General features: G+C 41.3%; 1 protein-coding gene across 1 annotated transcript in view; it reads left to right on the top strand.

Moving 5' to 3' along the window:
• tacr3a (tachykinin receptor 3a) overlaps positions 1-26,576 on the top strand; it is a 42,436-nt gene continuing 15,860 nt past the window's right edge. Inside the window, exons 1-3 of the mRNA XM_077246428.1 lie at positions 1-507; positions 10,454-10,642; positions 11,558-11,708. Of these exons, the coding sequence (XP_077102543.1) occupies positions 140-507; positions 10,454-10,642; positions 11,558-11,708 (708 nt within the window). The 5' untranslated portion in view covers positions 1-139. The remainder of the gene's footprint in view (positions 508-10,453; positions 10,643-11,557; positions 11,709-26,576) is intronic.

Genomic DNA, 26,576 nt, shown 5'->3' with positions numbered 1-26,576 from the left:
TCGACCATTTCTAAGTGACATGTTGCCGTTTTCCGCTTGAGCAAAGGACTCTCGCGCGTATTTGGAACAGTGTGCATCGCGCGCGGTCTCCAGTCCACTTCAGATATTGTATATCAGAAGATTTCTGCTCATATTCGCCATGGAACCTCCACAAAACGGATCTAACCTAACTGGGAACTTTACAAACCAGTTCGTGCAGCCGCCGTGGCGCGTCGCGCTCTGGTCTGTGGCATACAGCTCCATCCTAGCGATCGCGGTGTTCGGGAATCTGATCGTCATGTGGATCATTCTGGCTCACAAGCGGATGCGAACCGTAACCAATTACTTTCTGCTCAACCTGGCGTTTTCAGACGCATCGATGGCCGCCTTCAACACTTTGATTAATTTTGTTTATGCTGCGCACAATGATTGGTATTTTGGAGAAGCCTACTGCAAATTTCACAACTTTTTCCCCGTCACCTCCGTGTTTGCAAGCATTTACTCCATGAGCGCAATAGCAGTCGACAGGTAGAGTAACATGTGAAGTTAACATTAAATCATGTGAGAACTCAATAAATGTTGTTTTAATGCATGCTTTCATTCATTCAGTGTTGGGAGTGTACGACCAGACACACAAAACCCAATTATACATCGCAATGGGTCTAACCTTTTTTTTAATGAAACATTTCTTATCATAATGGTTTCATGTTTAAAAGAATTAAATAATTTTCTGCAAAAAATGATTTAATGTCTCTAAAATGTAGTTTAACCATCAAGCTAAATATATAAATATTAAAAATGAAAACATTTAGTTTAATTACAAATATAATGTATATTGCCACATCAAAAATGTCAATCAGGGAATTATTGGATTTTTGGTTCATTGCAGTGGTTTGCTATTGCTGTGACTGACGTCATGTGAGTCCCGCCCTCACGCCAGTAAACACATCATCAGAAAAGAGATGTAGCTGCAAGATAGAGGGGAAGCTATTTTGATTAAAGATTGGGAGGGCACATGAATTATTATTATTTTTTTGTTTATGTGTACAGAAAAATTATTTATAAAAAAACCCTGCAATATTCCATACAAAAATAACAATTGCCTATTTTGATTTCATGGGGACTTCATGTCACACTGTTTCCTAGAATAAAACTAATTTGCCTAACTGCTTTTAAAATAAATAATAAAAAAAGTATTTTTTTTCAAGTATTTTAGCGTCTTAATGAATTTTTTTTCTTCTTTTTACAGTCTCTGGAAGAGTTATATGCATTTTAAACCTGTCTTTTGAATGATATGTATTTATATAGACTTGACAGATTCAGTTAAGATTGGTTTAAACAGTTATTTATGTGTCGATTTTCTTGACTGGGGAAAGTGCCTCAGGCAGTCCTTCTTACACAGAATGGTTGTCTTGAAGTAAATGGCTGCACAATGATTGTGGAGCTGAGCTCTGCTAACTTATCTACAGCACCTTCAGGGGGCGTCTTTGCAGGTGCAGTTGCACATTCATTCTGTTCATGGAAATCAAATCACACAGTGCAATTGAAACCACATTCATAAGCAATAATTTATGGCATAATTCTTAGCCTGAGTTGAAAAGCTCAAAATTGAACTGATTCAGTTTTGATGATAAAGGGAACTTTAAAGAGGTCAAGAATGGCATTTTTCTTATTATTTTAGAATGTTTCACGAGGTGCACCTATTAATGTTAGTATGATTTTTAAAGATGGTCATAATTTAGAAATAAAAGGCTGTTTTCTATCCTGATTTTAGCCCTCTGATTTGAATGCTCTGTTTGAAGGGGCGTGTCTGCTGTGAGACTTCAGTGTAAACGCCCACTGCTGTGATTGGCTAACATCTTTGCATAGTGTTCCACATGAAACTCTCGAAATCTTTTACTACGATTTTACTATTACAGCTTTTGGGATTAACTAATCATGAAAAGTGTTGATTATAGCTGTGGCAAGCAGGTTGGCGTGATTGCTAATGACGTAATGCCGTGCACCTGCGTGCCGCACTGGTCTCGAGTTTAGAGATCATTTGGATGGTTAAATAACCTGTTCTGGTGAGAATGGTGACTTTCCCCGCTCCCCCCAGCGTTCCTAGGCGGAAAACCAACCTTGCAACATGGGGTCTAATGTCCCGGTAAGTTGGAAATAGGAAGTCTCGTGAGAAGCGAGAACGAGTGAGAAACACAAACTGATTCACGGCAATTCGACATTAACACACACGCCATATGATACTGATGTATTAACCACCTCGGTAGACATAGCTCACACGATAAAGTGGGCCGGCTCCGATAATAACAAATGCACATGAGCATTGGTAGAAAGCTGGAGGAGGGTGCCACAAGTGAGTTTTTTTTATGACAGTGTTGTGAAATATACGTCTCACAGCTGTAGGGGGAGCAACAACAAAAGTAAAAATTTGCGAAGAAATGGCTAGAGTTGCCAAGTTCCCCCTTTAAAGGAGGAGTGACGACAGTGAAGGATGAGAGAGGACCAGGCCTGTGCAGCGCGCAGGTGGCGCTCATTAGCAAACACTAGTAATAGTCCTGCTTGCTACAATAGCATTATATTTAGATTTACTTCCGTTGCATGAAAGGTTGCAGCGATGAGCATTGAAGCTCATGACTGACATGTCTGTTGAGTGCATGAATGCAGTGATGTCATCATTGCAGCTCGATTTCTACACACACAGGAGTGCTTTCATATAGCTTACAATACAAACATGATGTAAATAAGAGATTCAGTGGATTACAATGGGCGTTTTTTGCGAGAGTCCAGAACTCAGTAACTAATAATCTCGTGCTGTTTGATTGACAGCTCCAGCGATTATAAAGGGAGTGTTCTTTGATCGCTCTCTGTATATAATTCAATTGGAATTTAGATAGCTTATTTTCATGCTACTAAGAGAACAATATGAAGTTGACCTCTTAGTCACTGGCTTGATTTACGGATGCATAAACAGCAATACATTATTTTGAGACCGAACATCTGACTGTAAATTAATCATATCAGAAATCACTGATCACAGATCAGGCATTAAAACTAACACGGTTACTTACATGTCATGGCATTACTGTTAGGTACATATCCTACAGTAAAAGTCTGCAAAGCCAGTGTCGAAATTGCGACTGATTAACCAAAGCATCCAAAGTGAAATGTACAGAATAAACAAATAATGCTCTACTGAGACATTCCCATATTTGAAAATAGATAACCACTTTCCTAGCATTAGGATGGAAGGTAATGTTATTTTTAGTCCAGTGATGCTGCATCTCTCTCACTAATGCGCCAGTGGGCAGGGCCAAAGATGTCATGATGTACAGTAGGCTCTATAGAGGCTGCTCACTGCAGAGTAAATGAGTGGCTAGACATCCAGTGAGGAGGTGCGAATGTAATTTGGGCTTAATGGGTGGAGCTAGAATATCCAACCACACCCTAACCTACCCACAACTCTATCCCTAAACGGCCATTCAACGCGCAGAGAGGTGGAGTTGGACGTCGTCTGACTCTGCAATGAGTACCACTTGAGGCTTTGATCTGATTCGGCTGAGGTGTTTTTTTTGTCACACTATTACGTCATAACGTGACAAAATCCGAAAAACAAAGTTTTCAGAGCTTTGTTACAATAAAAGCTGTTTTTGACTGACAACAAAGTTTTGATGTAAGGTTTGGCAAGAATTTGTCACAATGAAGATGCATATTTTTTTGAAAATTAAAATGGCCTTACTTCTAAATAATTTTTTTTTTCTTAACTTGTAGCCTAATAAATGTAGCCTAATACAACTTTTATTTTACATGGTGTGGGTCGCCTCATTGGATTTATTTTACTGTGCAACATACAATTAATTTGACCCAAACTTATTAGATAGTGAAATGGATCCGCGCCAATTCAGCTGTAAATTAATTATTCTCTCCATGAACAGAATCAACGGAGAGAGACAAATAGCTTGCATTTAGCACTACCAGAGAGGTTGTGCTTCTGTGGCGCTCATTGATCTTGATCTGTCTTTGCTTCTAATCAGATGCAGTTATTAGAAATCAATTAAAAAGAACAATCCAAACTAATGTGAATGAGTTCAACTGATAGGAGAACTGCAATTTAGAAGCCACACGGTTCTGAATACTGAATATTTCAGAGAGTCTCAGTGTTGTCTGAGTTGAATAGTTTTGCCACAAGCAATGCTTTGGAACTTTTAAGAAGTTAAAAGTTTTTTTTTCCCGCCGAATCCGCCCAGATCTTTAGGATGCATAATCTGCGTAGGTAAATGTGGAAATGTTTATTTATTTATTTTGGGAACATTGCTGCCTTCTCATCCCTTTACGTCATGCTGTGCCATCTAATCATTCTTTTCCTCTCAGCCCCCTGCTGATATTTCTTTATTTTTTCCTCTGATTAGAAGTCTCAGACTAAAATCTCACTAACTAAATAATGCGAAAATAATGCATATTAAATGGGACTTTTGAACTTCATCAGTAACCTTTCAGATGTGGACGATTAGTTCAGCACAGTGTGCACATATCAGTGTACTGTATTTTTACTTAGGTAAATTATTTTTGATGCCATCATCAGCTGTATGAATTCTGGAGTAAGTGAAAGACAAATGTCAGAGTTATGCAATGCTGTACAATGAGTGCAAGAGCTGTATATTTTACAGACATCACTCTAATGCCAAATATTATTCAATACTTTTTATGTGTCCTTTCAGTGAAACTTATGTCAGAAAGTGAGTTGTCACATTGCACTAGAGAAAATAATGGAAGCAGCATAACTTTTGATTATGACTTATGCCTGAAGCTCATGGCCTGATGCTTGTGTTTCTCTTACAACTTGACCCCAACTATGACTTCTAGTTAAATGTCAGGGTAATCAGATATAATGCTCATTAATATGAATGAAGATCACTCTAAAATCAACATAGCAAGCTATTATTCAGTCAACATACAGAACTGTTTTCTGGATGCAAAGTTCAAATATGCTTAAAAGATGAGGTGGCATTTGATAATTTGATCAAAATGGCTTAATCATTTTGCATTACAAGTCTGATATCATACTAATTTATTCTTAATAGAGGACTTGTTTTGAGGATGTATCTGCAAAAATATACAAGGCTTTTATAAACAATTTTTTATCACTGTAAAAGCAGAGGTACAGTAATTCAGTATTCAAGTTTTCAAGTAAAAAATTAAAATCGTCCTCAAATCAATCTTTCGTTTGATATTTTGAGATTAAAGATCTAAAAATGACTAATTAAAATCCAAATCCAAAAATACTATGAAAACAGTAGACCCTTTATTGAAACTAAAACTGCAAAAGAGACTTGATTCATACTTTATTTTTCAAGGTCCCTATTCAAGTAAGTATGTGCTAAACATAATAGTGTGGTTTATTTCCGGATCCTGTCACAATCTAAGGCAGCCTTATCAAAGGCATTTGATACTGAAGGATGAAAAATGGGATACGGTCCTAAAAATCTATATAATGACTGATTTTGACCCAAAACCCTTTATTATTAAGTGAACCTCTGGGAACAAAATGCGTGAAATAACCCCTTTATTATATGGAAAATGGTGTTGTTGTTTTTTGCTACCAGTACACATTAGCAACCAAAAACTTAGTTACTGCAAGAGGGGAATTATATTACACAACGGAAAACCAAATTCCAAAAAGAAAAAGAAAAAAAGTGTTTTTCACAGTTATTTCCTGTGCTCAAAATGTCACATAGTGCTCATGGCTGCAGGCTACATATTTCACCACCCACATTTGCTGTTAGTGTTGTTTCTGCTGGTAGGCAGTCATTAATGTACAGAGCAATTGTGACGTCTGCAGGAATTTGCAGTGGGTCAGTGTGCTTGCAGTTGCAGATTTGTGCTGACACCACTTGCCCGGACAGTATTTTTAGTACAATAAATGTTTTATTTTACTCTCAGAGAGATGGCATTGCTGACAAAAACCTCATTCTGGTGCATTTGTTGGTTTATGAAACTTTAATGAAACTATTATGTGCAACATTTTTTGACGAATAGTGGAGGCATTAGGTTCGATCTCAGTTCAAACATTTTGTCATCAATGACATTACACTTGAATGTGATATTATTTAGCTGACAATAATACAAAAAAGTATTATAACAAGTACAAAAACCCCAAAATATCTAAACTTGCGAACATCAAATCTAGTGTGTATGTATATAATATGTATTTATGTATGTGCGTGTGTGTGTGTGTGTGTGTTGGCATGTTTAGCTATTCTTGTGAGGACCAAATGTCTTCACAAGGATTGTACAACTTGAGATTCCATACTTTGTGAGGACAAAGTTCCATACTTTTTGCTGGTCCTCACAAGGAAAATTGATTAATAAACATAATAAAATGTTTTTTTTTTGTACAGTATAAAAACCATTAAGTCTATGGAGGTCCTCACAAATATAGCCAAAACAAACGTGTGTGTGTGTGTGTGTGTGTGTGTGTGTGTGTGCAGTGCTGGGTATAACTGATTACATGTAATCTGGATTATGTAATCAGATTCCAAATATTAAGGAAGCTTGTAATTAGATTGTATTATGTTTTAAATTACTTATAATCAGACTACTTTTTATTACATATTCACTCAATGGCAGTAAATTGTTCATCATTTATTGATTCATCCTAATTCTTCTATTTCATGTTTTAAAATGTCCTTTCTAAAAAAACATATACAGCTTATATATAGCTCATAGTCTTCTAGTTTAGTGAAATTGCACTCGCATACCACCCACTAGCTAACAGGTGGTTATAATTACATGGAAAATTGAGAGGCCACAAAGCATTTGACCATTGGATTTACAGACATCATTTCACTTTTAAGGAGGCTTTTCATAACATTTCTCAACATTGCAACAATGTGATAAATGAGTCAGGTCAAAAGTAATCAAAATGTAGTCAGATTATAGACTATTACCTAAAATGTGTAATGTGGAATACCTTACTGACTACTATTTTTGTCATGTAATTTGGAATCAGTAACGGACTACAATTTTAACGTAATCTACCAAAAACACTGTGTGTGTGTGTGTGTGTGTGCGTGCGTGCATGCAAGTGTGTGTGTATATATATATATATATTAGCATATTGTGATAAAGTTCATTAATTTCCATAATGTAATGATAAAAATTAAACTTCCATATATTTTAGATTCATTGCACACCAACTGAAATATTTCAGGTCTTTTATTGTTTTAATACTGATGATTTTGGCATACAGCTCATGAAAACCTCAAAAAAATTCTCAAAAAATTAGCATATCATGAAAAGGGTCTCTAAACAAGCTATTAACCTAATCATCTGAATCAACTAATTAACTCTAAACACCTGCAAAAGATTCCTGAGGCTTTTAAAAACTCCCAGCCTGTTTCATTACTCAAAACCGCAATCATGGGTAAGACTGCCGACCTGACTGCTGTCCAGAAGGCCATCATTGACACCCTCAAGCAAGAGGGTAAGACACAGAAAGAAATTTCTGAACAAATAGGCTGTTCCCAGAGTGCTGTATCAAGGCACCTCAGTGGGAAGTCTGTGGGAAGGAAAAAGTGTGGCAAAAAACGCTGCACAACGAGAAGAGGTGACCGACCCTGAGGAAGATTGTGGAGAAGGACCGATTCCAGACCTTGGGGGACCTGCGGAAGCAGTGGACTGAGTCTGGAGTAGAAACATCCAGAGCCACCGTGCTCAGGCGTGTGCAGGAAATGGGCTACAGGTGCCGCATCCCCCAGGTCAAGCCACTTTTGAACCAGAAACAGCGGCAGAAGCGCCTGACCTGGGCTACAGAGAAGCAGCACTGGACTGTTGCTCAGTGGTCCAAAGTACTTTTTTCGGATGAAAGCAAATTTTGCCTGTCATTCGGAAATCAAGGTGCCAGAGTCTGGAGGAAGACTGGGGAGAAGGAAATGCCTGAAGTCCAGTGTCAAGTACCCACAGTCAGTGATTGTCTGGGGTGCCATGTCAGCTGCTGGTGTTGGTCCACTGTGTTTTATCAAGGGCAGGGTCAATGCAGCTAGCTATCAGGAGATTTTGGAGCACTTCATGCTTCCATCTGCTGAAAAGCTTTATGGAGATGATTTCATTTTTCAGCACGACCTGGCACCTGCTCACAGTGCCTAAACCACTGGTAAATGGTTTACTGACCATGGTATTACTGTGCTCAATTGGCCTGCCAACTCTCCTGACCTGAATCCCATAGAGAATCTGTGGGATATTGTGAAGAGAAAGTTGAGAGACACAAGACCCAACACTCTGGATGAGCTTAAGGCCGCTATCGAAGCATCCTGGGCCTCCATAATACCTCAGCAGTGCCACAGGCTGATTGCCTCCATGCCACGCCGCATTGAAGCAGTCATTTCTGCAAAAGGATTCCCGACCAAGTATTGAGTCTAACTGAACATAATTATTTGAAGATTGACTTTTTTTGTATTAAAAACACTTCTTTCATTGGTCGGATGAAATATACAAATTTTTTGAGACAGGAATTTTGGGTTTTCATGAGCTGTATGCCAAAATCATCAGTATTAAAACAAGAAAAGACCTGAAATATATCAGTTGGTGTGCAATGAATCTAAAATATATGAAAGTTTAATTTTAATCTGTCACGAACACACACACACAGACAGCGTAGATCCAATTGCAGGTATTTATTAAAAGGGGTAATCCGTACTCACATCCAGTCCAGGCAAGGATCAAATTCCAACAAAGACAGTCCAAGAATAAACGACAAAACACGAGAAAGAAGCAACAACAGGAACGGAAGTGTGGGGACATTAAACAACGAATCCGTACACATACTAACACAGACAGGGAATATATACACAGATCTAACAAGACTAACAATGAACAGCTGGGAACAATGATGACGGGGAACAGCTGAGTGCAATGAACTGATGAGTGACAGTGACAGACAGAATGCTGGGAAATGAAGTCAATAGTGAAGGACACCGTGATAACGAGGACCTCTAGTGGACACCTGGGGAACACAAACCCAACACTGTGACATAACCATTACATTATGGAAAATAATGAACTTTATCACAATATGCAAATTTTTTGAGAAGGACCTGTATGTATATATATATATATATATATATATATATATATATATATATATATATATATATATATATATATATATATATATATATATGTTTATATATATATTTATACACACGCAAATTAAAGAAAAATTATAGGATTTGTGCCTTTAATGCTTTTCAAAAAGTAATGGAGCGTCAAATTGCAAACAGCTTGTTTGATTGTGGCAGTTTAACACATCACAGCATGACATAATTAGCTGTATTTAACTGCAGTATATTAATTAATCTACAAATGTGAATGTTTTCTAGACACATGCTTATATTAATATTCATTACTAACTAAAACACAGACAGTGTACCATTACGTCATCTTTCCTGTTGTTTATCCAAGATGCCCACATGAGTGCTTTGACTTTTATGCTGTCCATATCCCAAAAATAACCTTCACTGTCCAAGAGTTATTGGCTATCTAACAAAGCCATTCACTGCTAATGATGAGGGAGTCCTTAAAGTAAATGACCTATTATTAAAGGAGTAGTTAACTTTAAAATGAAAATTAGCCCATGATTTACTCACCCTCAAGCCATCCTAGGTGTATATGACTTTCTTCTTTCAGAAGAATACAATCTGAGTTATATTAATAAATACTCTGATGCTTCCGAGCTTTATAATGGCAGTGGATTGCAACCATTGCAACCATCAGTATGAAGCTCAAAAAAGTGCATCCATCCATTATATAAAAACTCAACACGGCTAAGGGAGGTTAATAAACGCTTTCTGAAGCGAAACATTTGTGTAAGAAAAATATTCATATTTAACACGTTACAAAGGTTAAATTCTAGCTTCCGGCCAAACGGCCATATGCAGTCTATTTGCGCCTAATGTGCAACTTACGCAACTAATCACGACGGAAGTCGTGTACGTCAAGGCGTAGCGTAAATATCATTACTCGCATAAGTTCTGCTTTACACTTAAGTCGAATCCGTATGGCCGGAAGCTAGTTACTTTATAAAGTTTTAAATATTAATATGTTTTGCTTCAGAAGACCTTTATTAACCCTAGTCTAGCCCCACATTATGGAGTTCAGAAGTAATCAATTGCTTGTGATTAATTAGTGTTTCCAAATGATTAAAATAAGGCATGAAGTGAGAGTTAAATTATTCTTGTTACTTTTTTTGTTATGGACTGTTTTCAACCTGACAGGTTGAATTCGTATTGCATCCGAGAGAAAGATTTACCTCTTTGATTGGAGCAATTATCAATCAGCTATTAGATCATTACACAACCTACAAATTGAAAACTGCTCAACTGTGGTTTGTCTTTGATGTTTGATCATATTAATGCTATTTGAAGCTGTTTCAGACTACATGTGTGACAAGACTGATCGGTCATCTGTTTGTGTTGTACAGGTACATGGCCATCATCCATCCCTTGAAACCACGACTCTCAGCCACAGCCACTAAGGTGATCATTGTGTGTATTTGGCTGCTGGCTGTGGTTTTGGCCTTTCCAGTGTGTTTCTTTTCAACCATCAAAAAATTTCGCATACGGACCATCTGCTACATTGCCTGGCCGAGACTTTCAGAGGACCCTTTCATGTGAGAGCTATTTAAATATGCATGCACATTAAAAAAAAAAAAATTAGTAGTAGAAGTAGTTGTCAATAATAATAAAGTAGTTGTGGTATTTTTTAAGGTTTCATTAGTTAGTATTATTTAACTACTTTAGGTAACATGAACTAAGAATAACAATACTTCAACAGCATTTATTAATCTTAGTTAATGTTAATTTATTTTACCAATACATTATTAAAATCAAAAGCTGTATTTGTTAACATTAGGTATAATGCACTTTGAACTAACATGAACAAACAATGAACAGCTGTATTTTTAATAGCTTACATGAGCAAAGACGAATAAATACTGTAACAAATGTATTGCTTATTGTTAGTTCATATTAGTTAATACATTAACTAATGTTTACTAATGAACCTTATTGTAAAGTGTTATCGTAGTGGTCAATAAAAAGACATGATTAGTAGTAGTGTTATTATTAACAATCACAATAACAATATTAAATCTAATCATTATAAAATCATATTTTCTATTAATTTTTTACATAGCTGGTGTATGAAAACAGTGTCAACAGAAGTTCAATATTCACAAGTGTTTTGATTGCAGTCCAGAATCTGTATAAGGAATCTGCCAAGTTTGAGACTATATTATTTCTTGAAGTTATTGCAGAACTGTAAGGTTGGATTCAAGACTGAAATTGTAAATATTGTCTGCGTCAGATATTTTGGGCCACATTGAACTTTTCCCAAATTATCTTGGAGTGAAATATAGTCAGACAAGCGACATTCATAAAACAAAATGTAAGCATCACAAGTGTATAAGTGATGCTTGCTTTGTGAGCCCCTTGTTTGTCACAGCAAAGGAAATTAGCCTTACACTTACACCCCCCCCCCCTCTCTCTCTCTCTCTCTTTCTCTCTCTCTCTCTCTCTCATTACAGCTATCATATCGTCTTGGCAATGCTGGTGTATGTTCTGCCCCTGGTGGTCATGGGCATTACCTACACTATTGTCGGGTTGACGCTTTGGGGAGGAGAGATTCCAGGTGTTTCCTCAGACAGCTACCAGAGCCAACTGCGAGCAAAAAGAAAGGTAAGTAGTTCATGTTTTTTGGGGTCACTCAGTTTGATTCTAGAGAAGAAGTACAAATGCAGAAAGGTAAAAGAAAATGGAGAGATGTTATAAAGAGCGATCCTGCAAGATCTGGTGGACGCCAAAGTTTGGGCAGTGAAATTCAAATACCAATTCCATGTTCCTAGATGTAGACTGATGGAATGGCTGGAACACACGCACACACACACATCAGAGTAAACACACAGCACACTCACATTTAATGGGTCATTACATGTGGGATCAATAAAATATTAGAGAATGAAGTTATCCAAAGAAAATGGAAAAGGGTTGGATAGTTCAGCAGATCATTTAGAGAACATGTAGGAGGTAGTCGATGAAAGAGAAGGATAGAACAAAATATTCTGCTCTGATTTTTTAAATTTATTTATTAATTTTTTATATACACACAAATACTGCTGGCTATGGTAAAAGAGAAATTGGCTTCATGTCTGTCAGGTGAATTAAATGTCAGCATTTTTTTCTGCTATGAACATTATAGCAGCAACTGGCAGCCCACAAATCTGGCCTGTCAATCCGGCCTGTACTGTATGTATTTCTTTCTTCGGCGGAATGCAAAAAATAAATAAAAATAATGTATAGCCAAACCCTTTTGGTTACCATTGAGTTAAATTGAATGGACAAAAATAATTTCTCAGAAATATCTTCTTTTATGTTCCTCAGAAGAAAAAGTCATACAGGTAGAAATAACAGTGTGTTCTCAGAAGTGACATTAAAAATAAACTGGGTCTGAGCTAAAAAAAAATGTTTTTAACAAAGAATATTTGTCTTTTGCCTTTGTCTATTTATGTAAAATGATTTAGTTGTTTTTCATGTTAACATTTTAGACTTCAAATGAAAGCTTGGGGGTTTTGCACAGAAAAGCACTTAACAAATTGCCATGGTTGATCTATAGCACTCTTTGACTTAGATAATGTTAAACTGATTAAAAAAAAGTAATCAAAAGCTTGTCGTTAGGAATAAAAAATGGTTTTGGACTAGAAAAAAATATTGGGGGCTTTAAACTCAAAAGCCTAGCTCTGTGTCCAATTTCCTGTTCTTTGACAGCGTGTACTGAATTCAGTGAAAAAAAAAAAATTTGTTTCTGAAGTTTTACTTCTAGTTGGCTACAGTAGGCTTCCCGTCGACTGATGTGGGAAGCAGCTCTGATCAGCTTTGGTTGGTAACTTAGCTGTCGTAATGACAATCAGAGAGATTTGCATGAGAATCAACAATCAACTTTAGAGTGTGTGATCCATTGTGTCTCGGTGTTGTGATTCTTTTGTGAATATATTTCGATGTGCTCTTCTGTGTACCATGAACGAGAATCCGGTGGGCACCACTAAGTGTAGCCAGTAAAAAAAAACTTAGTTCATTAAAGCAATATGGTCCATTAAAGTGACAATGATGTGACTTACCCAATTGATAAGCAATTTAAGATGCATTAAAATCAAATGAAAGTGTGCAAAATATTGCAGCTCAACATAGAACAAGCATTTGGGCAGAATCTGGTCTTGCAACCCATAGTAAGGTCTTTGACGAGGATCACTCAGTCTTTTCAATACAGTCGTTCGCTGGTTCAATAGGCATTTTATATATTCTACAGTCCAATCAATAGCATTCAGAGCTCAGTCTGCTGGTTATACGTTTCATTAATGGCTGCTGGGATTGTTATGGCTTTTTTTTTTTTCGATCAACGCTGCATCTTGCTTGCTCCCTACGGCTGCCCCCTCATCATGTCTCTTCTCTCCATTAGTGGCTGGCATGCTGAATATGTGTATTTGGAGCCATAGATCTTGCGGGTTCCATATGCCCCAAATTTATATAATGTGTAAAGGTGATTATGGGAACCCAGAAGCATGCACATCTTTTTCAGCCTTTAGAAGACCCTCAATTAAGCCTAGGGACATTTTTATTTTCATTTTCAGTTCAGATGAAACTCTTAGAGAAGCTGGTTTTTGACAAACACTTGTGTAGCCATTGACAAACCAGAAGAAAGCAACTTAATAGAGTCTTTATATTTGTAAACATGAATGAATGACGCACAAAATGGAGTGAAGATATTAAAAGATCTTATAAAGCAGATATTAACATCTGCTTTATGTGGAATATTTTCAGTTTGAAGTAGTGTGACCCGTTCTTTGAAATCTAATTGTGGCAAGCCTTACTGGTAATGTTTCAAATCATGCACTTAAGATAATATAGCTCATATTGCTCACTATTAAGTAGAATTGATGTGTATAGAACACACACAGAGGTGGACGAAATACACAAATTAAGGGCTTGAGTAAAAGAACAGATACTCTCATAAAATATTACTCCATTAGAACTATTAAATACTCCTTTTCAATTTTACTCGAGTAAAAGTACAAAAGTACTTGATTTTTAATGTGCTTAAGTATTACAGTTTTTGCCCGTTGCTTGAACACTATAGACCCATGCTTAGACTAAAGTAACACAACTTAAAGCTTTTGTTACCATACCTCAAATACATGTACCCATACCTTAAACAAAAGCGCTGCTTTGCACTCTAGTTGCAATTCTGCAACACACTTACTCCTTTATGCAACACAGTTGGTCCTGCATACTACACTCTATTTCATACATAAGACACTTCTTTCAAAAATTAAATCTCAGGGTGCCATTTGGAAAATACATCTTTCCAAAATACAAAACACGGAGGGGGGAGGAGGGGGAGGAGGAGGGGGGAGGAGGGGGGGAGGAAGAGGAGGACAAGGTCAAGGTCAAGGTCGAAGAGGCCATGCACGGACCACTATTTCTGATGATATAAGAGCAACTTTGGTGGACCATGTCATCAACCATGGCCTGACTATGAGGGAAGCTGGGCAGAGAGTCATCTGTCAGACAGGCAAGGGTTCAACAACATAAACCATGTGAGCATCACCACCATCAGACACATCTTGGGAAAACACAACATCACCATGAAGCTTCTCTACAGGGTCCCATTTGAGAGGAACAGTGTCAGGGTCACAGGACTTTGAGCTGAATATGTACGGGTAAGTGTAACTGTCCTTTACATTTACAATACAGTATTGGTGAAATCCAGTAGCAGCTGAATATGTACCATATCAGTACGACATGGATCCATTCGGAGAGCTACACAGGTACCTGTGTGATGGGGTGAGGGTTCTGCATGTTTAGCACTGTAGTGCAGTAATATGTTTTTTTTTTTTGAGAATCTTGGTCACGGATGGAGCAGCACAGCCTCATGAATTCATTTTCATTGATGAAGCTTTATTCGACCTGAGCAAAACAAGACGACGGGGTCGTAATGTAATTGGCCAAAGGGCAATTGTGCATGTCCCGGGGCAGCGCGGGGGAAATATCACATTGTGTGCCGCCATAAGCCTTCAAGGGCTTCTGCATTATCATGCAAAACTAGGTCCATACAATAGCCAACATATACTCACATTTCTACATGCTCTCTATAATATAGTTGTACAGAACAGACCAGATCAGCCCAGGTTTGTGGTGGTATGGGATAATGTCAGTTTCCATTTGATTGCTCTGGTCCAGGCCTGGTTCACCAACCACAATCAATTTGAAGTGGTATACTTGCCCCCTTACTCACCATTTTTAAACCCTATAAAGGAATTCTTTTCGGCTTGGAGATGGCGTGTATATGACCGCCAACCACATGCCCGCATGCCTCTTCTGCAGGCAATGGAACAGGCTTGCGACGACATTCAGGTGACAGCAATCCATGGATGGTTTCGACATGCAAGGGGATATTTTCCCCGGTGTCTAGCGGGAGAAGACATTGCTTGCGTTGTCGATGAGGTCCTGTGGCCAGACCCCAACAGACGGCGGGATCCATGAGCCCACGTATGAACAATTGCCATAATTTTCTGTGTTTACAGTATAGTGTTTTTTCTATTATCATAATTTTTTTTGTTTTATCTGAATTCATGTTACTGCAATGTACAGTGCTGCAATTTACAATATTGAGTAGGCCTATTTGCTTTTTTGGTTGTTTGAAAATGTGCTTACTGAAAATATGCCTTCTGAATAAACAGTAAAAATCAAAGACTGCAGTGTTCCCTTTGGAAGGGAACTCAACAATACGTCAACGACGTTATGGGGAACGCCTCAGGCGTGACAGGTGTCTGAAATCACTATCAAATCACGTCAATCATATTGACCGGCGACAGCCCGTGAATCATTAGCGTGAATGATTAACGTGCGACCTGGAAGTATAAAAGGGCACCTTGCAAACATGACAAATCATCTCATCGTCTTCAGGGACTGTCTGTTTGAAAACTACTCAATGAAACGGTAAGAAAATGAAATGTACAGCACACGAGTGTGTTTTTTCCTGCCTGGGAGAAGAGCGCGCACGAGAGGTTCTCGAGGGAATCCTCTGTGTGAACTGTGAGCGTTTTTCTCTTAAAACGCTCCGCTCTCGTCTGGCCCTCTTCTCGAGTGAAGGGGGTTCAACGTCTGGTCCGCGTGGTCCCGCTAGTGCCGAGGCAGAGCGGCGACTTGCATCATGGGCTTCCAGATAGAGCTCATCGATCATCTTGAGAGTCCTGTAAACCTCTCAAACGATTCGACGGCTGACGAGGGCGAACTGCAGGCGCCAATGGGTTCCTGCAGTTGCTGCTCTTCAGGACGAGCAGGAGATGGCTGAGGAGGTTTATAATCAGGTAGATCCTGAACCCTCTCAGCCACCCTGCCCCGTGTATGCAGACCTGGTGGATGTTGTGGAGCGCGCCGCCAACAGGCTGTAGCTGCGATGGCGACGCGCTAGAGGAGAGACCGCTCGCGGTAGGCAATTGGCGATCGGTTTCTCCCCTGCCATACACCACCAGCTCAGGTGAGCCTTCCATTCCTTCCTGATCTTCACACGGAGATCGAGAGGGCATGGAAGAGCCCATACTCTGCCCGTATTCACCGACATCAGCGGGTTAATTTCGCTGATGTTGAGGGGATCGCAGAGCATGGGTATGTGTCGATGCCGCCCATCTGACGAGTCGTTTGCGAACTATCTCGTGTCTGGGCAGGCTTCGACACTGAGAGCTCCAACCCTGCCATCCAAACCGCTGAAGTCAACAGCACGTTTGAATGGCAGAGCATACACGACAGCGGTTCAGGCTGGTGCTTCCCTGCACACTATGGCGGTGCTGCAGGCATACCAGGCCGACCTGCTGCAGGATCCTGCATACCGCTGAGATCCGGTTCCACACCCAGGCAGGCGGGAGGGCCTGGCCCTTCACGGTCCGAGGACCGTAGACAGGGCCAGAGAGCCAGTGTCGCCTCTCGTGCGCCCCCTCCGTGGAGGAACAGGGCGCAGAAGAGGCGTGACTCCCGCAAGAAGAGGGATCTGAGGGAGGTTATCCAGCACAAGCGCACACAGTGTCGCTGATGGATAATCTCCCCGGAGGGCTTCATTAAAAAGAAATCCAGCCCTCTCCTCTCTTCTGACTCCCCAGACGTTCATTACATCAGGCCTGGGGCTGGGCCTATGATAAGAACGATGTTCCAATGGCCCGCCTAGGCTTGGCTAGTAGAAACGCCTCTTTCAGGCATGTAAAGTGGTGGACCCCAGGGTCATAAAGAACTATCTGGCGAGTCTTCACTCCGCACGCCGCAGGTGAGCTGACTGGTCTTTTAAGAGTAATTTTTTTTGTGAATTAAAATTCCGAGATGTATCTCTCTACAGACCTCGTTCCCTGTATAGAGCTATGGGGTCATGTCAAGGTAATAAGGTAGAGAAGTTTCCTGGATCATTAGGGCCCTGAAGTTCCCCGTTAGGTGGCCAGAACGATAACTATGTTAGCCTTCGGGCTGTTAGCCACCTCAGGGTAGAGTAATTGGTCTCTCTCTTAGAATTTTTTACTTAGAGTGTTGACTGACGCTAGAGCTTCAGATAGATCTTATGTCCGGCCCACGGGTCCGTTGACTTCTTCCTGAGTATTTCGCCCCTTGAGCTCTGTTTGGGTTTCATTAGGCTGAGCGATTCTGCAGCCCTTTGTATGGAATAATACAGACTATATTCTTTAGTAAGGCTGTGGCTCCTCCGAGCCCTCAGATTGATCTATGCTTGCAGGCTGGCCCTCACCAGGGCCACCTCTGTAGCTGGCCTAGGCTGTGCCAGGGATAATAGAGGCGCTCTGCTAAAAAATTTAGCATTTCTTCCTCTGACCCTTCACTTTGTGAATGTTGGTTTCTAGCATCCCTGTATAAACAGCCTCCTCCCGTGGGAGTCGTTAGGCCAAGGCCCGCCCCCTTCTCTGCATTCTGGGGTGACTAGAATAATGCAGCGTGGTGCAGAGGATGGTTTGTAAGGACATGGTAGGCCTCAAACAGGCCTCCGTGGTATATATGTCTTTATTGAGCAGGGTTAGGCCGTCTTTCGCTTCACGAAAAAGACTTGGTTTCCTGCCCGACCCTGCCATGCAGAACTGGCCTACGGATTTAGGCCGCCAGTTTAGGCTTCACTCACCTCGCTGAGCTACTGCTCGAGCGCTAGGTTGTAGGTGGTTGGCTTTCATTCAAGCCCCACTCCCCTAGGTTGGGCACAGATACATTTCTGTCACCCCTAGAGCCGCTGGCAGGCCCGCACCCTGGTAACCTCAGGGTGAGTTGTGAGTATTCCCCTGTGATACAGGGTAGGTCTGAGCACTTCACTCCCAGTTCTGTTTTATCCTACCTCGCACCACTATGGCTCGGGTCGAGTATTAAGTAAGCTTCACTTCTTCTTTGGTCGAAGTACGCTCCCCTGAAGCCAGAGCATTGCCCTGAGCTGACGCCCATGCATAGATGGTAGGCCCCTGACTAATTGGGGCCTCCGTTGAGGCAGAGTGGCGTATGTTGTACTCCCCTTGTTTTAAGGGTGCTAGCTTTCTTGCGGAGTACACTGCCATGGGCAATGTGATTAGGCACCAGGATGCTGTAGGCGCTGTGTAAACAGTTTTTCTGCCAACGAAGGCTGCGCCATTAGGTAGTAGGCCTCAGCAGGCCTCCTTGATTGGACAGCCACCCAGAGGGCACTGTAGGCCAGCTCACTTTACGTGGTTGGCCTTGGTGGTTCGGGCAGTTGACTCACTGATGGGTAGTAGGCCTTAAACAGGCCTCCTCGGAGGTGAGTCCCAACATTGTGGGACATACCTTATAGCGCTACTGGAAGCCCATTAGTAAATTATGCTGTGTAGTATGGTTTCCAACAGTGTACTTTATGGCAGAATATGACTTGCTATTAGCTAGTAGGCCCAACCAGGCCTCCCTGATAGGCGAGTCCCCAGCTGACTGGCCTTAGCAGGCCACCTTATACTATCACCCTGACTCAGGGCTCAAAGCTACCAGTGGTTATCAGGTAGTAGGCCACTCAGGCCTCCCTGAAGGTGAATTCCCACTTAAGATGGTTATCGGTTAGTAGGCCTCACCCGGCCGCCCTGAAGGCGAATTCCCACTTACGTTGGCTATCAGGTAGTAGGCCTCTCTGGGCCTCCCTGAATGTGAGCTCCCAAATATTGTGGCTGTCAGGTAGTAGGCCTCACCAGGCCTCCTTGAAGGTGAGTTCCCACATGCTGTGATTATCAGGTAGTAGGCTCCTCCAGGCCTCCTTGAATGAGAACGGTCAGGTAGTAGGCCTCACCAGGCCTCCCTGAAGGTGAGTTCCCACAGATAGTGGTTACCAGGTAGTAGGCCTCACCAGGCCTCCCTGAAGGTGAGCTCCCCACATACTGTGGTTGTAAGGTAGCAGGCCTCACCGGGCCTCCCTGAAGGTGAGTTCCCACGTTCTGTGGTTATCAGGTAGTAGGCCTCTCTTGGCCTCTCTGAAGGTGAGCATCTCACATACTGTGGTTATCAGGTAGTAGGCCTCTCTGGGCCTCCCTGAATGTGAGCTCCCAAATATTGTGGCTGTCAGGTAGTAGGCCTAACCAGGCCTCCCTGAAGGTGAGTTCCCACATGCTGTGATTATCAGGTAGTAGGCTCCTCCAGGCCTCCTTGAATGAGAACAGTCAGGTAGTAGGCCTCACCAGGCCTCCCTGAAGGTGAGTTCCCACAGATAGTGGTTACCAGGTAGTAGGCCTCACCAGGCCTCCCTGAAGGTGAGCTCCCCACATACTGTGGTTGTAAGGTAGCAGGCCTCACCGGGCCTCCCTGAAGGTGAGTTCCCACGTACTGTGGTTATCAGGTAGTAGGCCTCTCTTGGCCTCTCTGAAGGTGAGCATCTCACATACTGTGGTTATCAGGTAGTAGGCCTCTCTGGGCCTCCCTGAAGGTGGGCACCCCACAAACTGTGGTTATCAGGTAGTAGGCCTCACGGGTCTCCCTGAAGGTGAATTCCCACTTACGTTGGCTATCAGGTAGTAGGCCTCTCCGGGCCTCCCTATAACGTTCCCTAGTGGTGCTGGGTTTATGAAGCTAGTGGTCACTTGCTATCAGTTTCAGCTAGCCTTAATTGGCAGCTGCTGAAGGCGAGCTTGCGCCCTGGCTCGCTAAATTGTTCATTCTCTGCTATTGGTTCCCTCCCGGAACCTTTTCTGCCTACAGCCTGGTTTGCCTACCAGGCAGACCTTGTGCTCCCCTCACCGAGGGTCTCTATGAGCATGCGGCTTCCTGAGTCTGGTCAGACGGTCGTAGGCCTCTCGTGAGGCCTCCCAGTTAGATCAGCCCTTAGGCCTTCACAGGCCTCCTCAGTGTTTTGAAACACAGACACTGGGTTGATCCATGGATCGAGTAGAGAACTCCCCTCGCTAGCAAGGGTTGAAAAGCACTATGCTGGGTCATACTCTCCGGGATATCCCGTCTCTGAGATCCGGGCCGAGTGGTTCTCTGCCAGCTTCGCAGTCCCTCGGGTTGGATGCCTTACTTAAGGCATTTGTCCAGAGGCTCTGTCTTCAGACAGACAGGATTTGGCCAGACTAAGTGTCTATGTACTGGCGCCAGGTCAGGCCGTCCTGGTGGCATTTCGGGGTGAGTACGTTCCCCTGAATAGTGACTGGCTGGGGTTCCCTTGGGTTCCCTAGCCACATTCCCTAGAAGGGACCCCTTCTAATTGGAAGCTGAGGTTCCAGGCCCGGAGCTGGCCCAGGTAGACCTTTCATTTAACCATGTTTATGAAGGTTTTTCTGTGAGGCTGTAGCTTGGGCTATGACCGTAGGGAATGCTGTCACTGACAGCCCAGTGTGACCTGAGGGTGAGGGGTTCTGGCGTTTCATTTGAAGTTGCTGGTTCTGACAGTTGTCACTGCCACTTGGCATGCACTCCCCTTAGCATGGCGGCGTTGGTATATCGTTCCCCATAACGTCGTTGACGTATTGTTGAGTTCCCTTCGAAAGGGAACGTCTCAGGTTGCGACTGTAACCTATGTTCCCTGAGAACAGGGAACGAGACAATACGTCTCCCTGCCATGCCTCGGGGCTTGCCTACCGTACAGTCCCTTCAGACGATAAGGTGATTTGTCATGTTTGCAAGGCGCCCTTTTATACTTCCAGGTCGCACGTTAATCATTCACGCTAATGATTCACGGGCTGTCGCCGGTCAATATGATTGACGTGATTTGATAGTGATTTCAGACACCTGTCACGCCTGAGGCGTTCCCCATAACGTCGTTGACGTATTGTCTCGTTCCCTGTTCTCAGGGAACATAGGTTACAGTCGTAACCTGAGACGTTTTATATAAAGTAGACTAGTGTGATCCCCCTGATCTGAAAGTGTATGCATATGATGCAAGTATGTGTCATTTTGTCATCAGAGTTACATTTTGACAAAGGAATGTTAGGTTTTGATAGCAGAGTTTAGGTTTTGATAGTAGAGTTTCAATTTGACACAGATGTGTATGGTATATTTCCCAGTGTGGTGTCATGTTTACTTGTGTGTAGAGTTTTGGCACAATGAGCAAAGTTTTGCAAAATGTGTTCAAGCAACGGACAAAAACTGTAAAAGGGTAATACTTTATTGGGTGTCCTTGTTACAGTGTAACTATACATTTAAGTACTGAGTAGGGTTGGGTTAGAGTTTGGACTGGTTCAGGGGTAGTTGCATGTAGTTATGTATAATTTATATTACTTACATGCAGGCCCGGTGGGTAATCGGGAGAATCGGAAGAATTCCCGGTGGGCCGCTTCGCTTTTGGGCCGGTCGAAGATTTTCTGTTTTTGTCACGTTTAGTCTGTTAGGCTACACACATTCTGCATTCTGACACCGCAGCGCACAGCTTCTGCAAGGGTTGTACCATGTGACAGAGTTTTCCCCTCCCCTCCCAAATAGAGTTGGTTGGGTCCATAGCCCGTCTTTTCCAAAACGTTTTCCCAGGCATGCTACTGATAGCTTGGCCGGCCCTATCGTAATGGTACGCGTCAGGGAGGATGGATGGGAGCAAGAGGCCAGGAGGGGCTGAAAAAGCCAGGTTAAAAAAAAGAAAGGCATTGGAGGATGCGGCTAAATGTGCCAAGCTTACAGATTTATTTTCAAGAGGACAAACACAAGTGGCAACAGGTAATAGAGATAGGCCTAGTAATGATTAGCATTAGCAACGCTGCAACGTAATTATTCGGCTAATACCGTTGTAGCATTGTCAACCTATTCACAAGCAAAATATTAAATTTAATTAAAATATTAGCCTTTTTGGATCACCCAATATATGGCGACTCATAGACTTATGCAAATATAATGCAAATATTGATAACAAAACTCAAGCTTGATAAAAATGACCTCTTAATTATTTTAATTAATTGTTTATCTTAATTTTTTTGTAGCTTCTGAGCAGCAGATAAGCCAGTCCCCCGCTGAAAATGAGGAGGCCATGACTACAGGGACAGGTAGAGAGGATACCAGAGTAAACAATATGAATTAAAGTTATTTAATGTAAGAAAGAGCATTAGCCTATGCTTTTGTTAATTTATCAACCTATCCTTGTGGAATAGTGGAATATTTTTTGTTAACTTTTCAGCTTAAGTGAATTATTTAACCTTTACATTATTTCTTGAACCATGGTATTAATAAAAACTACACAATAGTAAGAGTTGAACTGTTGCTTTTATTAATTCAATTTCCACCACCATGGAAAAAGTGGGCCAGTCTTAGGCATGAAAATCCCGGGCTGAAAAGTGGCCCCACTCCGGCCCTGCTTACATGTGACATGTATAACAAGGGCACTGAAAAATAAAGTGTTCCCGTAAAAAGTACTTACCAATATTTAATAATTACATAATATGAATATGTTTAATTGGTGGGGTTGCTGGGTTTGACATCATAAATTATGAATGGTCAAGTAGCCAGCACTAATGGGCGAAGATACATAATATGTATTGATCTGCAAGTAAGAAAACGTTTTATTTTATGACCAAAACTTGTCAAACTCGATCAAAACATGAAATATCTAAAAATATCAATGTAGGTTACTGATACTTCTTGTGTGCAAACAAGAGAAAAAACCTAGTATTTAAAAAATATGAAAAAAAGGTTGTGTATTGACAAACAATATATAAAGCAAATAACAGGGCAAAATGCATAGCATTTTAAGAATGTAAGCTTTGCTATACTAGTTTTAAATCATTTGAAACTGTTACGGCAGTGGGGAAGTTGGATGGGGATTAATTTGCATTCTTTTTTGTTTTGTTTTGTTTTGTTTTTTACATAAAACCTACCCTGTTGAGACGGTGATACGAATATGGGCATGTCGGCATTCAAGCGTTACAGTGGGCTTAAACAGCCCGCCCTTGTACAGCAGATTAAGTTAAAAAAACAACTGACAGTCGTGCCCTATATGATTTTCCTTCACAGTAATCAATCCTAAAATTTCGATATTAGCTTAGCATTAACTTACTTTTCGCATCATCAGTTGCACGTACACTCAAATTAATTTGTCTGTATCTACCCTTATCCTGATCTTCTTTATCTGTCTGTCTACAACCCTCACTGACGGAAAACTGGACCAGATGAATTACGCAGCTAAGTTTGCAGCGAGGGGCAAAAGGCCGTTGATTTTTTGTTTTCACAGAGGAATTCTTTCGTCTTGCTGTCACCTGCCCCTTCAACGATGAGATGCTCAAATCGCTGTTCTGGATCAGGGCTAACTACCACCATCCCATAGACCTCCCAGCCCTCCTCTGGTCTGCCGGGAATGGCTTGCTGTGAAGCGAAGCCGCAGGTCTTGCAACCACCAGCTTCGCCCAAGCAAGAGGATCCAATAGCTCCACCTCCGGCCTCTGATCCTTTCTCTAAACTGAGCCCATCGACCTGTCGGCTCCGCTTTGGCCCCTCCCACCTTCGGCTCCACCAGAGACCCTCGACCTTGCGGCTCCACCGGGTTCCCTCGTCCCACTGGCTCCCCCTTGGTCAGTCGTCACTCTACTTCTACCACAGACTTGCGAGCCTTCCGCTCCGCTCAGCATTTCCACCCCTATAGCAACAGCGGTTTCCTCCTTCGTTCCGGATCCTCCTCTATCCTCTGTCACAGCGGCTCCACCTCAGTTCTCGGGCACTCTGGCTCCACCTCAAAACCTCATTGCCACGACTCGCCTAGGTCGCCAGTGCTAGCGGTGTCACTCATGTCCATCGTCTCTTTGGATTAAAGAGTCTCTTCGCCATCTCCTGTAGCCACATCCCTTCTCCATCCCTTCGTCTCCCTCCGAAGGCTACTCCTCTCTACGTCGCGAGGTCTCACCTTCCTGGAGGGGGCGTTCTGTCACCATATGTCAGTTGTGTTTGTTAGTTTTATTTTCATGGACTTTTAGTTTGTTTTCATTCATCACATGTTCCTTTGTTTGATTTTCCTGCCAATCATCAGTTTCTATGGACAGTAATCATCACAGCTGTTCGTCTTCTAGTTCAATCACCACGTGTATATTAGTTCCTCACCATCACTCAGTGTTTGTCCTGTCTCATTTAAGTTAGCGTTTGTCTGTACCCACCCGTTGGATGTTTATTATACTCTGCATTTGGACTTATCCTAATCTTATTCATCTGTCTGTCCATAACCTTCGCTGACAACATGGGTTTTGGTAAGAACTACACAATCTACTAAAAGTGGAAGTTGCTTGATTGATTTAAAATTGAACTAGAAAAACAGCTCAAAAACAATTGCATTATTGGGAATTTATTATACGTTGGCTTAGCTGCAAAGTTGGACTTAAACAGTAATTTATCGGTCATGCACATTTAGTGCACATTTATTTTATTTTTATTTTATGTCATATAATCTAAAATTAATTCCAATATTCCTTACCCTTTCTTAATCCAAAGCAGGACTCATTGTTACGAAACCTAAACTTTGTCATTACAACTTCAAACATTGTTATATTAGCTGAAAGCTTTAGGCAGCTGCACCTGACTTCGCTTGTAGGATTTAGGCTTCATGGTTCGAATGCCTCACTGAAGCAGAATGTCTGCCTTCAGGATTACGCAGGCAGTGCTTACTTTGAATTGGAAGAATCCGTTATTAACACTAATCTAAACCTGTGGAAAGTGATCCTGTGAGTTATGCTCTGATGATTATGGATTAGAAGGCTCGGTTGATTAGTTTACCCCCAGACTTTGCTCATGTCACAATAGCTTCCCTCATTCGGTTCTCAAGGCACGCTTTTCTCTAGTTCTTTGAAAGATGTTTGTGTGTGTTTGTGTTTTCCAGGGATGGGTTATGATCTGAAAGTTATTGCATGTAGTTTTTAAAAAAAATCCCTGATCCTTGGGAAAAAATAGAATGAAACATTCAGCTATTAAAGGGTTAGTTCACCCAAAAATGAAAATTAAGTCATTAATTACTCACCCCCATGCTGTACCAACCCCGTAAGACCTTCGTTCATCTTCGGAACACAAATTAAGATATTTTTGATTAAATCTGAGAGGTGGATCACTGCTACATAGGCTGCCAGAGGGAATGAAACTTGACGGCCCAGAAAGTCATTAAAGAACATGTTTAAATATTCCATGTGCCTACAGTGGCTCAACTATAAGTTTATCAAGCGACGAGACTACTTTTTTCCCGAAAAAAAAAACATAATAACGACTTTATTCGACTATTCCTTTTCATTCCTTGTGGGCCTGAGACGAGAGTTCAAGAGATTTCCACGACGCATGCGCGAGAACTGAACAAGAAGTGTTAGAAGAAGAACGTTCTCTTCTCAGTTCTCGCGCATGCGTCGTGGAAATCTCTTGAACTCTCGTCTCAGGCCCACAAGGAAGAAAAGGAATAGTCGAATAAAGTCGTTATTATGTTTTTTTTTTCGGGAAAAAAGTATTCTCGTCGCTTGATAAACTTATAGTTGAGCCACTGTAGGCACATGGAATATTTAAACATTTTCTTTAATGACTTTCTGGGCCGTCAAGTTTCATTCCCTCTGGCAGCCTATGTAGCAGTGATCCACCTCTCAGATTTAATCAAAAATATCTTAATTTGTGTTCCGAAGATGAACGAAGGTCTTACGGGGTTGGTACAGCATGGGGGTGAGTAATTAATGACTTAATTTTCATTTTTGGGTGAACTAACCCTTTAATATGGTACCATCAGAAATGTATTTTACTCATACATGTATTAGAGCATTTAAAAAAAAATTAAAAAATGACCAGATATCTTTCATGATCATGTCTTGTTTAGTTTCATTATCTTGTTCTGTTTAGTTTCATTGTTTCTGTCTTTGCCTAGGTTTTCATTTTTTGTCATACTATTGTTTGTACCTGTTCCCTGTTCTGTTGATTACCATCCTCTGTGTATTTATCCCTCAGTTCCCTCAGTTTATTGTTTGGTGTCATCTATGTTTATGTGTAGTGTGTTTTGGTAATTCTTGGTGTTTATTAAAAGGATTCTATCATTTATTCTGCATCATGCATCATTCTTCGGATCTGAACTACACAGCCCTGCAACAACATTAATGTTTGTTT

The sequence above is a fragment of the Siphateles boraxobius genome, unplaced genomic scaffold (genome assembly GCF_051911475.1).
Source record: "Siphateles boraxobius isolate OS27281-9 unplaced genomic scaffold, OSU_SipBor_1 29, whole genome shotgun sequence".
Lineage (NCBI taxonomy): Eukaryota > Metazoa > Chordata > Actinopteri > Cypriniformes > Leuciscidae > Siphateles > Siphateles boraxobius.
This window is presented reverse-complemented; position numbering and strand designations above follow the sequence as displayed.